We start from the raw sequence: 15,652 nt of genomic DNA, 5'->3' as shown, positions 1-15,652 counted from the left end.
ATTTTATCATTGGGCAGACACTACAAACTGCCTTAAGCAAAAATGCTTAGACTTATCATAGCAGAAAGCAGTCTACTTGCCATTCCTTGCAACCGGACACTACATTATATTTTTTAATATAAACCCGTTGAAAAGCAACTACACATTATAAGGTCTAGTTATTTCTCTCCTAGGACCACCTTTAAAAAACCTGACCCCTTCTCATCAAGTCTCTTTACCAGGCAGTTCTCCCTTTAAAGAAGCTTCCAAGAATATACTTTCACAAACAGACCCAATTTTAATGAGAGAGTGACAGTAAGAAACAAACCTACAAGAAATTAGAATCATATGTAAACACTGAGAAGTTTGAAAAGAAGTAGAGCAGAAATGCCAAATAAGAATGTAGTCCTTGGGGCTGAGGTTGTATCTCAGGGGTGGCGTGCTTGTCTAGCACCTGTGAGGCACTGGTTTAGATCCTCGGCACCACATATAAATATAAAATAATGGTATTGTGTCCACCTATAACTAAAAATTATTTTTAAAAATGCAGTCCTTAAAAGAAATTTTATTAGTCCCTCAATTTTCATTTTATCCCCATTAACATTATTATTTATATCTATGTAAAAATGCTCTTTTAAAGAGAAACTATGAAACTACATTTTGTTTTCATGTTTATATCACTCCTTAAATTAAAAAGCCCCTAAAGTTTCCATGCATTTTAGCATACTCTCCAATCACTTTTAGACTGCAAGAAACATGCTAACATCTGCCCACCTTCTTTATTACACATTTAGATATGCATGAAGTATTAGAGAATGGCCAAATGGCTTTAAATTCCTTTTGTTCATCCTTGACTTCATGAAAAATGGATTTTTCCAGTTCTTCTATTTAACAATTTAAAACAGAAATTGTGATATTCTAAAAAAAGGTATGGGGACAGTACTGGGGTTGTAGCTGAGTGGTAGAGCACTTGTTTAGAATGTTTAAGGCCCTGGGTTCAATCCCTCGCACCATCAAAAATGGAATAATAAAATATAATGTATGGAGCCTAAATATTCTATCAGTATACTCTATCATTTTTTACTAACAGTAATGTAAATCTGGGCATTTCTCTATTATAAACTGCCTAATTTAATCCATGTGTTTTTAGAGATAAATAATGAAATGTTATCCACTTAGGTCTCCTGAGGAATGATAGTGGGAAGCTTTCATAATTTCACAGTACAGCAACACATTTTCTTCAACACTGGTCTAGATATATAAAACAGTAATTTTATCAAGAGAAGTCCATTTTTTTTTAATATTAAAATGATTTGGGAGGGGGTTTCTGGGGATTGAACCTAGGAGCACTATACTACTGAACTACAACTCCAGCCTTTTTTATGTTTTTATTTTGAAACAGGGTCTCACTCAGTTGCTTAGGGCCTCATTAAGTTGCTGAAGCAGGCCTCAAACTTGTAATCTTCCTCCCTCAGCCACCCAAGTTACTGGGATTACAGGCATGCAATCAGCAAAAGGACAGGTAAGACTACATAGATTGAAAAAAATAAACCTAGACCAAAAGGAGCCAAATTCAAAGTTTACAAATACTTACAATACAATGCTCATTCTAACTATGGTTCTTCAGACAAATTAATTTCTATCTTTGATCATGAAATGTATAGTAATAGTATTTCTCAGTCTAATATATTTTTGATAACTTTTTGATGACATTTACCAAATTTTTAAACTTTTTTCATAGCACCTTGATCCAGTTCTTAAACATATGAAATGATGATATTGAGTGAACTAAGTCTTTGATCATTATGAAACAAAGAGCTTATTTCTAATGACTTTATTTAAATTTTAGTTTATGTTAAACATCCACAAGATAGTTAATTTAAAATTTTAATTTAAAATGTTCTTATAACATAGCTTTTTAGAATTATAGAAGTTTTAAATGAAAATACAATAAATGCTCCTACCTGTTATAAAATGAGCACTGCATAAGTGGACTTTGTGGACTCGTGGCAATATTTGCTAATTCTGTTAGCCAATCCACCTCATTTTCACCGTAAGTATTTTCCGATATGTCTGAGGTATTCTGGTTCCAAGATGGTCTTGGATATTCTTGATGAGAAACATCTGAATTTAGCTGGTATATGGCAGATTGGGTAGAATCACTTTGAACAGCCTGAAGTTCAGGAAGATCATCTGCAAATACACACATTCAATATTTCAAAAAGCAAATTAATAATACAATGAATAATATTAATATTTCAGCTAAAAGTCACCAAATTTAGCTAGTTCATTTTATGAGAGGAAAATCATAAATTCAAAATTAAATTCAATGTATTTTCTTGAACAAATTATTTTTAAAAAATGACATTTTGCTATTTAAGGGTTAATAGAGTCTGATCAAGAAGTAAACCCAACAAATGTGATGTGAAAATGGTTCATCACCTAAACCATGTAATTACCACAAGTGTTTTCACACTAACAGGGCTCACTCTGTGCTTTCTGCTCTTCCTCTCATTTTTTTTTTTTTTTTTTTTGTACCTTACCTGGAAGTAATTACACAAAGACTTTTTTTTAACATTAAAAAGTTACTGAGGAAAAACACATCTTATGTGTGTACATATATGTAGTTATTACTTACACACTGATTGACTTGCAATACAGATAACTGCAACATTGAAAACAACAATTTCCAAAGATGAGAATGTAGATCGTATTTATTTTTCAGTGTTGCTTACACAAATCTGTGTTAAAGCTTTAAAATGTAGCTGAGGATTGAAACCAGGGCATCACACATGCTACATAGGCAAGTGCTCTACTACTGAGTTACATCCCTAGCCCCAAAAGTATTTCTTTTCATTAAGAAATTCTGAACTCAGTAATACTTTCTGGCTATTTTTTTTCTATAAATATATTCCCCAAAAGTGTATCATGATAAACTTTATACTCTCCAAAAGAAAAAAATAGCACTACTACCCAAATAACACTACAAAGAACAATGAGTTTGGAAAAGAAAAAAAAAAAGAATTCAAGAAGGAAAAAAAAAGGAGATAGAAAAAGAAAGATCATCTGACAGGCCTTAAACAAACAAACAAACAAACAAACAAACAAAAAGCCTTCTCTAGTAAACACATCTAAACTGAAAACTATATAATCTATTGGGTCTCTCAAACATAAGAAAACTCTTCAAGTTGTCTAAAATGTCATCCGAAAAAGTAGGTACAGTTCCTATTCAAGCAAATATTTCAGAATATCTTACAAAACTCAAAATGCTTAATTAAAATTAGTAATTCAGTGTATCAATACTTAAAACTGACTAGAAGTTATACCGTTTCATGAAGCAGCCAAGGAGTTCTAAAACATCACATCAATTTAAGATAATTTCACCTCCAAATTCTCACACTGGTGTAGCTACTTCCCTCCCCTCATTGCCAACACTCTTTGACCATTTCTTTATTATAAAGGGTTCCTTTCTGTCTTTCAAGTACACAAAATTAACTACTTTCTGAAGTCATGGATGGAAGGGCTAAGTTTTTGACTCCCTGAGCCTGATTTCCTCCTGAAACCTAAAACAAGATAGTGCTCCTTGTACAACAGGAACTATTACTCAATGATATTCAGGTTCTGAAAATCCTTGGCATTCAAACAGGTCCCAAGACCTTCAAGATCTCCAAATTCCCAAACATTACTATAGTATATAATCTCTTCCTTTTATTTCAGCATTTGTAAAATAAGGACAGTCCTCCTCTTCAGAATTGTTAATGAACATTAAAGGCAACTACATATTAAATGGAGACAAAGCTGAATTGAAAAGCTGGGCTGCAAGCCAAGGGCACTCATTTTCTCCTGAACACCAGCCTCAAAGCAATACAATTCAAATCACCCCTCAACAAATCTACACAATTCTACAGGTCACATATTTCCAGAGTAACTCAGCAAGAATGATCACTTTAAGGTACAAGGGTCCACAGTCATTTCCCTATTATACCAACAAATCAGCCCTGAAAAGCTCACTGGGAGGATGTTTCAAAATTGACATCTTTAAAAAAAAAAAAAATAGACTATTTCTAAGGTATTTAGTAGTCTAATCTTTATACACAAAACAAAGCATTCAGTTTAATAACTTAAATGAGTCTATGATAACTATAAATAGCTCAGTCACTTTGATTTTTAAGTAATATTTTAAAAGCAAGAATCGAAAATGTTGTGTATTCCTAATACACAAAAATAAACTTTTTTAGCCAGTTGAAGGTTAAGCAGAGAAGCTGACTAAATGTGAAAATTAATTTGAATCTTAGTAAGATTCCTAGATAATTTTAATTTTAAATTTTGTTTACCAAGCTCCATGTGCTCATCACAGGAGTTATAGCCAGGTGAAGATGGCAAATTCTCATTACACTGTAGCAACTCCAATGAGTCATTCATTCCTGAAGCTCTCTTGTCCATCACCAGCAGGAGTTTCTGTACTGCATTAGGCATCTGATTTGTCTTCACTTCCCACACCATGTTACGGTGCTCCGACTTAAAAATAATAAAGAGGAAAAAATTATCAAGTTATGTGATTTGATTATCACATAAGTATAAGATCAAAGACACATCACTATGTTACATTTTTAACTTAAATCACATATTGCCATTTATACCTTCCTCAATTCCTCTGGACCATGACAAATCCCTGTCTTGGCCTACAGCTGTGTATTCTGTACTAAATTACACCTAATTACTAAAGGATTAACATCTTGAATTAAGCTTTTAGTTTTAAATAATAGCTATTATACATATTTATTTCTTCAAGCTTGTAACTCTTTCAGATGCAAATATTAAGACTAATGAAACTTTTTTTTCCATATGTATCTTCAAATTCAAAAGAAAATTAAACTCTCCTCAGTTAAATAAAAAATAAAGACTGGAGGACGATTCTGATTTTTTTCTTTTTTTAAAAGACTATTCCATTCTATTTATCAACTGTGTTCAATATTTTGTTTCCTCATATTCTGAAAGTGAACAACTTTAACACACTTAAAGATAATTATAATCTCTAAAAAGTTTCTTTAAATGGCCATGCTACACGTATCATATTTTTAAAGAGAATCTGGGATCTAGCCATAATAAAAAGATACCTTTGATTCAGAATAGGCTGGTACTTCTAGAAAGATGAATAATAATCATAGTGAATTTGGCTAAACCACCAGTAAAACTACCTTCAAATCAAGCCTACAACTTATGGCAAAGAAGAGAATAATATAGGCTAATACACTTAAATTCTGAGCAAAGTCCATTCAATGTCTTATGAAAGGAGAATGTGGTTAATACCCTTTACACTGGTCTCTGGACAATAATCAATTAGCTACTTAGTATGAGTGATAACAGCAAGAAGATTTCTTGATTCCTCAGGCTATCCTCCAAATTTCATTAAAAAAATTCAAATAGGTTAATAAGAAATACACAATGGAGTGGGGTATAGCTTGATGGCATAGTATTTGCCTATGATGTATAAGACCAACCTCTTCCCCTGGGTCACAAAAAATCCTTACTTTTTCAACAATACATAGCTTTTTCTCAAAGCAAAACAATAAAATATACTGCTCTTGAAAGCTATTAACAGTTAAAAATCAACTATGCTAGTCCAGTCTGATCAAAAATACAAAGATCTTCAATACTTAGTATTTATACCATAGCTTTCTAAACCATGATGTAATCACTGAGCTCTTTTTCTACCAAATGCGTTTTCATGATTGTGTTGATTATGAAATGTTTCCCAACTATAAAATATACAATATCACTGTAAAAATCTGGGAAAAAAAGAAAGAAATATAATGATAACTTCTAACCCCATCAAACAGATTTAGATACTGCTAACATTTTGGTGTATTAAAATCTAATCTCTTTATCATGCACACATACTCACACTTACTTTTTCATACTTCATATTAGAGTTGATAACTTAAGATATGTTCATAAACTTTTTCCTATGTCATATGGAAGAATCTAGAAGTTAAATAGTATACCTAGTGAGGATATCCCAAAATTCACTTATCCCTCCTATAGCTGTTACTCCCAATTTTCTCATTCTTCTAAACAATACTTTATTATAATGAAAAAGTATTTACTTACAGTATAGGATTATTTTAGATTCCTAGATAAAAATTAATAAGTGGATGGTGATCAAACATCTTAATGTTCTCTTTTTTAAAAGATGCTATTTTTATAATCATTTTATTTCATTTTGATTATCATGTATTAATTGTATATATTAAAGGTTTTCAGTATATTAGTATGATATTTCCATACATGCATGCAACAAACAGTGTTCAATTATAACTTCCCTTTATTTAACTTTCCTGAACCACATATACCCTGCCCACTCTCTGATTATTACTATTGCATATTTGGGTTGGCATTTTTTAGCTTCCACATATAGAAAGAACTTGTGGTACTTGTCTTAGTATTCTGGCATATTTTGCAACATAATGTCCTCCAGATCCATCCATTTGCTGCCAATGATGGAATTTCATTCTTTATGGCTGAATATTATTCCACTGTGTGTATGTATATGTATGTGTGTGTGTGTACATGTACACACACACACACACACACACACACACACACAAACACACCACATTTTCTTTATCCACCAAACAGTTGATGGACTTAGGCTGATCGTTTATATTAGATATCATGGACAGTGCCACAATAAACATGTGCATGCATGTATCTCTAACATATATATCTCTAAAGTGAATATTGCCTTATGTTGTTTCTAACATTCTATTTTGTATGCTTTTTGCCTGTACCCCTCAAAAATGACCTTATCCGAGCATGGGAGGAATAGATGAATTCTAGATAGGGCAGAGGGGTGGGAGGGAAAGGGAAGGGGCAGAGGATTAGCAAGGATGGTAGAATGTGATAGACATCATTATCCAAAGTACATGTATGAAGACACAAATTGGTGTCAACATACTTTATATACAACCAGAGAGATGAAAAATTGTGTGGTATATGTGTAATAAGAATTACAATGCATTCCGCTGTCATTTTTTTAACTCAATTTAAAAAAATGACCCTTATCCTCAGATTATAGAGTACTATTATACTATGGTTTTTGTTTGTTTTCCTTTCATACTACAGATTCTTTTTTTAATCATTTATTTATTTATTTATTTTTAGTCATACATGACAGCAGAATGAATTTTGACATATAATACATATATGGAATGTACATACATCAATCATATTGTCAATTCTGTTCTGCTGCCCTTCCTATCCTCCTTACTCCTCCCCTCCTCTCCCATCCCCTCTCTCTATCCAATTTAATGTAACACACTTTTTCTTCTTTTTCTCATTACAACATCATATATGTATTCTGTATAACAATGAGGTTCTCCTTCCATCTTCCGTGCAACCCCCCTTCTCCCTTTTTCTCTCCCACCTCTCTTCCCTATTTAGTGGTAGTCTTCTTCTCATGCTCTTCTTCCCTATCCCATTTTGAGTCACCCCCCCTTATATCAGAGAAGACATTCGGCATTTGTTTTTTAGGGATTGGCTAACTTCACTTAGCATAATCTGCTCTCATGCCATCCATTTCCCTGCAAATGCCATGATCTTGTTATTTTTTAGTGCTGAGTAATATTCCATTGTGTATAAATGCCACATTTTTTTAATCCATTCATCTATTGAAGGGCATCTAGCTTAGTTCCACATTCTAGCTATTGTGAATTGTGCTACTATAAACATTGATGTGGCTGTGTCCCTGTAGTATGCTCTTTTTAGGTCTTTTGGGTATAGTCCAAGAAGGGGAATTGCTGGGTCAAATGGTGGTTCCATTCCCAGCTTTCCAAGGAATCTCCATACTGCTTTCCAAATTGGCTGCACCAATTTGCAGTCCCACCAGCAATGTATGAGTGTACCTTCCCCCCACCATCCTCGCCAGCACTTATTGTTGTTTGACTTCATAATGGCTGCCATTCTTATTGGAGTGAGATGGTATCTTAGGGTAGTTTTAATTTGCATTTCTCTGATTGCTTGAGATGGTGAGCATTTTTTCATGTATTTGTTGACTGATTGTATATCCTCTTCTGAGAAGTTTCTGTTCAAGTCCTTGGCCCATTTGTTGATTGGGTTATTTGCTTTTTTGTTGTTTAACTTTTTGAGTTCTTTGTATACTCTAGAGATTAGAGCTCTATCTGATGTTTGAGGGGTAAAAATTTGTTCCCAGGATGTAGGCTCCCTATTCACCTCACATATTATTTCTCTGGCTGTCATACTACAGATTCTTAATGTGGTAAATACAACAGCATTTGAAATGGATAACAGTAAACAACCAGACAGCTATTCAGTTTCAGCTGCTTCTTTCCTGGGAAATATGACAAGTCATCCAACACATCTCAGTACCAATCATGTATTATGCCATTACTTCAAGCAAATAACAGTTTGTCTATCTAAAAGATGTTTAAGGCATTTAAAAGGTTAATACATAGGCATAAAAAAGAAAATTCATTTTTCCTAAATACAAAAGGTTAATACAATGTACTGATTAATCAGTCTTAATGTACAGTTATAGCAAATCTGCTGAGGTACAGTAATTTCCTACAAAATGGATGGTTAAAAGAAACGGGATTTTTCAAGTTTCAAATCATATTTCTGAGTCTCCACCTAATCTTTAAATTAAAAAAAAAAATATTGAGTGAATTAAGTTTAACCAGTGATTCTCAATTCAACTCTTGTGGCATAAAGAATCATGTATGCTTTAAACAAATGATACCCAAGCCCAATCCCCAGAGGATATGATTTGTTCTGAGGTCCAACACTGTGCACTGGTTTTCATTTGTTTGCTTTCAAAGGAATTCCAAGCATAGTGTGTTAACAACTACTGAGCTAAAAATAATTGCTAATTTTTTTTCATTAAGAAAAATGTCCATTTATTTAATACATATTATGTATATGGCATATTAATTGTAACGTTAGATCTCAATGGTAATAAATGAAGACTCTCAAGGAATCTATACATTCATGAAAAAATCCAAGTAAATGACCCCCTTTCTACAGAGCAGGGTGGTTTCCCAGTGAGAACAAAACTACAATAGAAAGCTCAAACAGCTGGCCAGTACTGGGTAAGACCAGAAATATGCAGAATCTAGCATCACCAGAAAGTGGGATGGCCTTATGTGTTATGTGGTCATAGATACTAAGCTCATAGGTTATTATGTGGAAAGGTAGACCAAGATGTGAATCTCTGATCTTAGTTTAGGAAAAATGAATTTTCTTTTTTCCTTCTTTTTTACCCCTAAGACAAGAGTAAGGACTCTGAAATCAGGCTGAGTTTATGTACCAGATTTTCCACTTACTAGCTACGTTCCCCTTAATTATTTAAGATCTTCGTGCCTTTTTGTAAAAAACATTATTATACATTATTATAAAACTCAGTAAGAAGGTAAAATGCTAAGAAACACCCAACACAAAGCAAACGTAATGTGGCTAGTATTGTCATCAATTATGAGACAATGGGGAATCACTAAAGATTTTTGGATAGGGTTTTGACATGATCAGTACTACACTTGAAACTCTTTTTGGAATCTATGCAAAATCATACTAAAACACTACATGAATATGTAGAAACATATTCATATATTTAAGGTAGGGTGCAGTTAAGAAAAAGAAATACACTCACATTCTTAATTTCTATGTAAGCCACCTGCCTCCAGCTTCTTTTGCAAGAATTCTCATAAAAGAAAGGGTAATTGGTAGTATCAATGCAGATTCCTTATTTAGTAACTCCTAAGACAAGAGAGGAACTAGTCATTCTGTGCGAGTTCTTTTAGCAACTAATATTAACAGTTGAGATAGCACATAGATAACTCTTTGCATAGAAATCTATCCAACATCTTAAACATACAGGACATAATTAAACCTATCTTGACTAAAAAACTTTCTGAACAACTGTACCATGCTTTATATATATATTTGAGCTGTGTAAGTCAACCCCAAATGAAATCTTACAGTTTAAAATTTTCCCATTTTTTTCAACTTTTGTTATGAAATTCAGAGGCTGTACCACATCTCTCTCTCTCTTCAGTTATCCTTTATGTATAAACAGTACTGTTCCTGGGGTTCACAAAATAGATGCAATCTGTCTTGTCTTCCCCCCTCCCTCTCCAGAACTCTTCCCAGCTAGATTTTTTTCTTCCCTAAAAGCAGGTCAGCCAATCATCATTTACAGTACACTAACATCTCCTTTTAACTTTATCATTTCTTCAACACCTTGTCTTAGTTATTTACGACCATCCCAACACTCTTTGAATGAAGTTGGAAAAAAAGCATTAATTTCAAAACACAGCTACCTATAAATAACAAAAGGGATAAAATACTTATTGAACTTAAGTTCTATGTATTTGCACCTCTCCCTGCTCAAGGTAATCAAAATTTGGCCATCAGCTGAAGTTTTGCTACTACAGACCTACTATACCCTAAAAGAAAGCCTAGACTTAAAGACAGAAGACTTGAATTTCACTCTTGCTGGCTGTGGACCAGGGGCAGGTAACTTAACCTTAGCCTCACAGTACCTCTACTTATCTCACAAGGGTATTGGAGAATTAAATAAAATACATGAAAACAAAATATAAAAACCATATACAAATGTAAGTTGTCTCACTTTTCTGTCAAACTATTTTTCCCTGTCAAACTATTCTTGGGAAAGAAAACAAGGACTCTGACTTGGGAAAAGAATATGGAAAGAGTTCTTATTCAAAAATACTCCCCACCATACATTACACTAACTAGACATTCATTTTGAAAAACAGTTGCTCTTTCAAATATCTCCTGGTAGAGCTAACCCTATTGTTTATTTATGATTTTGTATTCTGCTTTGGGATTAAAAGATTCAACAGAACTTGCCTTGTATTTTACTTAACTCTGTATGTGTCATTTCTTCACAAGATCAGTGATTTTTAAAGGAAAGAATAAAATTCTCCTATAGTTGTTGTGCTTTGAAAGGTCATGTTCAATATTTCAAATTTTACTGGATAGGGGATAGGGGCTGGGAGGCCCTATTGTTTTTGGTGTGCAAATTTTCAGAAGCAAATATCCACAGTCTTACAAAGGAGAGGAAGACTACAAACAGCTAAGTCAATGAATGAAAACGGGAAACAGGGGTTTACAAATGCCTACCTACCTATAGAATATTTCCACATAAGTATTTATGAATTATACTTTTAAAAAATTTATTTAAAATTCAAAACAGTTCTGTGAACAATATATTATTATGGAGGAAAAAAACCACAGGACTCTGACCACTGAATGGGACCATTTGCTTTTTGGAGAACCAAGGGAAAAAAGATAAAAGATATAGATCAACATAGGTTAGACTCCTGCTTCTGAAGTGCCTGTTCTTTCTGAATCCTTATTTTTTCATGATTATGCTATGATCTTCTATATGTTCTCCTCTAATCCTGAAGACTTTCATACCAATTCTAGACTATTTGCTCAAATTATTTTGAAAGAGTGAGTGAAGAGAAGGTAATGTGCAATTACTATACATCTCAAATGTATAGTACCTCTGAATTAAGGTATTTAGAATGTATTACAAGATAAAACATGACACAGCAGACAAACTTACATAAACTATTCCAAATGTAACTTTCTAAACAAAAGCAGTTGGGTGGCCTTAATACAATTCCTTAATATTTTCACTGAAACTTCACTTCTTTTACAGAACTATTTCTACAACTCGTTTGCCACTGTGTAAAAACAATAAAATCCCACAAATAGCAGGTTGTTTCCTATACTACGGTAGAATAACACTTAACACCTTTATGGCCCTGAACATTTTAATTTCTATGCCTGAATTTTATTTGTAAAAGAACTAGTCCCTATCTAGACATCAGAATTTTAAGTAGAAAAGATACTACATGCCACATCCTTGACTTAGCTGTACATTGCTCAATCACATCTATACAAGTTATGAGTAGTTTTCACATCTATACAAGTTATCAGTGGTTTTCATGCTTATTCAACATGAAATGTTAATATTGATGAATGTACACAGAACTCATAATACCATTAAGCAGTCACAGGACTCTATAAAAAACTTGAAATCTAAAAATTCATATTATGTAAACCTGTTTTCCTATATTTGTTATCCTATTTATTTTCACATTACTAATAACTTGAGAAAAGCTTTTCTAAGCTACTGTCAATAACTTTTAATAATTCAATTAATCAATATAAGAATTATTTTTCTAATTTCAGAAGAAAATACTATTAAATTATGACTGGAAGCACAAAATAAAGGCATATCAAAATATGAAGGAATATTAATTGTCAGGCAATTAATAAACAAGAAAAAATATGTCCATCTTCCTGAGTTTTGTAATGGGTGTCAGTTTAAAATATTTTGTAATTTCTTGTCATTTATTTTCCCATTTGAATAGTCCTTTTCTTAGTTAAAACACAAAAAATATTTGGTCTTGTCTCATTGACATGGTAGTAACTTCTTTTTGATAAGGTATGCCTGATATTTTCATTTCAAACAGATATAAAAGAAACCAGCTTGCAATTCACTGCAGAAGAACCTTCAGGGCACAGCAGTTTATTCATTCACGAAGTACATGTCATATGCTTTCTTTTAGAGGGCACTTGGATAGGGAGGAGAGTCCAAATAAGTTAAAATACAGTGAAGACAATAGGATGCTATCATGTTTGAATTCTGAAAGGTTCAAACCTTGACGCTGGTGAGTGAATGCATTCGGAAAACTTTTAAATAAAAAAGCAATTTGGTTCATAAAATTAAGATGAAAACTACAAAGTGAAATAAATTCCTTCTACAAACTGGCTGTAGCTCAGTGGCAGGGCACTTTCCTAGCATGTGTGAGGCACTGGGTTCCGGTTCCATACAACTATAAATAAATAAATAAATAGCATTTTGTTAAATTATACCTTCCTCAAAAGTATAAAGTAGCTCAAAAACTTGAGCGGCTTTCTTTTGAAAGTACTCAAATTTCTTTGAAACTTTATCAAATATTGCCAACCCAGCAAGAACTTAGTGTAGAAGAAAAAAAAAAAACAGATCGTCCTAACACTCTTCTTAGCAAATAAACAACGGCGGGGGGGAAAAAAAAAAAAGACCAAAACATAAGTAGTTGGTGTTAAAATTATTATTAGCTCCCAAAAGGCAATTTTAATTTCAAAACCACTGTGTTGAGTCATCGTTACTGTTATTTATTAGAAAATAAATACAAAGAACTTCGCCAGAATTGTTGATAGGACTCCATAGCTTCTCAATAGGTAAAACTTCCTTTTTAAAAAGCCACCTTCCGTTCTAGCGTCAGCGGCATCCTGAGTCAATAAACTTTGTGTACTGCCGTGCTGTCAGTACTTCTTTTGAAATGGACTCTAGCTGAAAACTCCCTACGAAAGACATCCAGAGAACTTGGAGCACACAGCGGAGAGTAAAATCCCCTAGACAGCAAGCAGCGTTTAAAGCTACAAAAACCCGGCTGCTGACTCCGCCAGGATTCTTTCTTGTTTTGTTTTAATCTGCCTGCGGCAGCAGCATAAATTAAAAGGCGGAGTCTGGAATCGCCTGCCAAGCCTCCTCTCTGGGTCACAAGGAGCAGCGCCTCCCAGTTCACGCCAAGTCCACCCCCACCCTCTTTCGCCATTCATAGCGCTCCCCTCCCATCCCCCCATCATGTGATCGCAGCCTGGACGCCAAGCTTGTTTTTCCCCTCCGCTCAGCCCCACCGCGCAGGCGCCTCGGAGCCCATTCATTCGAACTGCGTAACAATGAGCCCCGGGGCCCAGCGGCTACCCTCGCTTCCCACCTCCGCCTGAACCCCTCTTGGCCCAGAACAAGACCGCACTTCACTAGGGTCATCTACCCCGGTTCTGCCCCTCACTTGTGGCTAGCCTCCGACCCTCTGCCAACAAGAAGGGAGTTGAAATCAAACTTTTCCGGGGCAACCCAAGTGCCGCGCCGACCCCTTACCCCGCCCAGGCCCGCCCGTTCTCTGGGCCGGGCCCGACCACCCACCGCGAACGCGGCCCAGACCGCGGTTTTCGCCCAGCCTCTTCCTACCCTCCGCCCCGAGACCCCGAACGCCGGCGCCGCGAAGCCCAGGTGAGCTCGCGGAAACCGCCGGTCCGATAGACTCGCCGCGCGCGGGCAGTAGTCTGACAGTTAATTGCCCCCACCCTGGGGGCAGCCCTGGAGAAAGAGGAACCCGGACCCGAGGTCGCCTAGCCGCCCAATCCCCTCGGGCTTCTGCCCCTCCCTTCCCCACCCCCACCCCTTCGGAACAGAAAGACAACAAACCCGCCGCAGAGTGCGGGCAGCCTAGTCGCGGGCAGCTGTGGCGGCGACACCCCCACCAGAAGCTCGCGTACCCCCTCTCAGGCTGATGACGCCTTCTCCGGCGCGCGTTACTGCTCCCGTCGCGGCTCTTACTCCTCAACCGAAACTTTCCTACTTACCAAACCCGTCGCCATTACCAAGTCTTTCAAGCTTCGTCTTCCCCCTCCCCTCAACCCCCTGGGGGTTGAGCCTTCGTGCAGCTCTTTCGCCCTCTTATTGGTCTACAAAACTGCCATTCTCTCTTTCCACTTTCCCATTGGGTGATACCGTGGTCCGTCTCGGAGGGCGGGCATGTATTGACTTTTGTGTTGTGTTTACTGGAGGAGATGGCCTGTCAATCACTGGAGTAAGCGCTTCGGATTGGACTATTGCCGAGACTCTGGGGACCTGGGCCAAACTTTGCCCCCGACATGGATTGTGGGTTCGTAGTTTCAGCCTCATTTGTTAGGGGAGAAAACTGAAGGCGGGGGGAACCGGTTGGACTACACATCCCAGAAGTATGTGCACAGCACAGTCTTGATAGTAAACAAGAGTCATAGGGACACGTGTATCAGCTCGTTTGTTTTGGTGTCTGAGACAAAAGGGAGGGGGCGGAGGAAGGGAGTGTTTTAAAGCTTGGGCCTCTTTTCCTCTGGGCCTCCTCCTCTAGCACTCGGAGAAACTCCAGCCTTTCTCAGCACCCAGTCCAGGCCATAACAGCCAGAGTTGTTCGCTGCTCACAGTTTGGCAAGAGGCCAAGGTATTGTTTTAGTGCGAGGGGAAGGAGATGACTGCACAAGCGGAAGCAGGGCAGGTTCTCGAGGGACGTGGTCACTCACAAATCAAGGCCCCTGGCACCAAGGGTATGATGAAGGTGATGCTGGACTCATCGCAGTAGGAAGAACTAAATCCCTTTATTCCGAGGAGAGAAACTTCGAGAAGATTCGTCAACTCTGTTCAATTCATCTAGGATTTGTTGAGGGCCAAATAAGTGCCAGGCACCGTGAGGCTGGGGATAGACAATGAGAGAGAAGTTCAGTCTATGGAATTTACAAAGCTGTGGAGAGGGGTGAACGATTACATTGAAATTGAGGCAAATCGCTGTTTTCATATTGACCTGCTTGCTTGTTGTTTAAGGCCATACAAAGGAGTATGGGGTATGAGTTAAATTGATTTGAATTGTGAATCTGTAAGTTTCTCTGCTAAGTTTCTGTTAACCATTTTTCCCCTCCCAGAGACTTCCAATTGATGAAAGAAAGAAAGCTGTCTTTTTACTTGGTTTCCACTAGGAGTTCCCCTTAAGTTCTAATTCTCTGACGCACCCCGGAGGATGGCTTCTCTGCTTTATAA

The 15,652-nt window shown here is 36.3% G+C and overlaps 1 protein-coding gene across 5 annotated transcripts in view; it reads right to left on the bottom strand.

Moving 5' to 3' along the window:
• The window catches only part of HBP1 (HMG-box transcription factor 1), a 30,814-nt gene extending 16,236 nt beyond the window's left edge, over positions 1-14,578 (bottom strand). For 2 of the 5 annotated variants that reach the window (XM_081288525.1, XM_081288521.1), the window contains exons 1-3: positions 14,443-14,578; positions 4,314-4,497; positions 1,944-2,172 (exon numbers count right to left, since the gene is read on the bottom strand). In XM_081288525.1, the coding sequence (XP_081144651.1) occupies positions 1,944-2,172; positions 4,314-4,497; positions 14,443-14,457 (428 nt within the window). In that variant the 5' untranslated portion in view covers positions 14,458-14,578. Of the gene's footprint in view, positions 1-1,943; positions 2,173-4,313; positions 4,498-5,890; positions 5,965-14,355 lie in introns of all 5 variants that reach the window. The other 3 variants (XM_081288523.1, XM_081288522.1, XM_081288524.1) reach the window with 3 other exon arrangements.
• Positions 14,579-15,652: the final 1,074 nt, after the last annotated feature.

Source organism: Spermophilus citellus (genome assembly GCF_964194105.1).
Source record: "Spermophilus citellus genome assembly, chromosome: 3".
In the NCBI taxonomy this organism is placed as follows: Eukaryota; Metazoa; Chordata; class Mammalia; order Rodentia; family Sciuridae; genus Spermophilus; species Spermophilus citellus.
The sequence above is the reverse complement of the archived record's forward strand: the minus strand, read 5'-3'. Positions and strand labels throughout refer to the sequence as shown.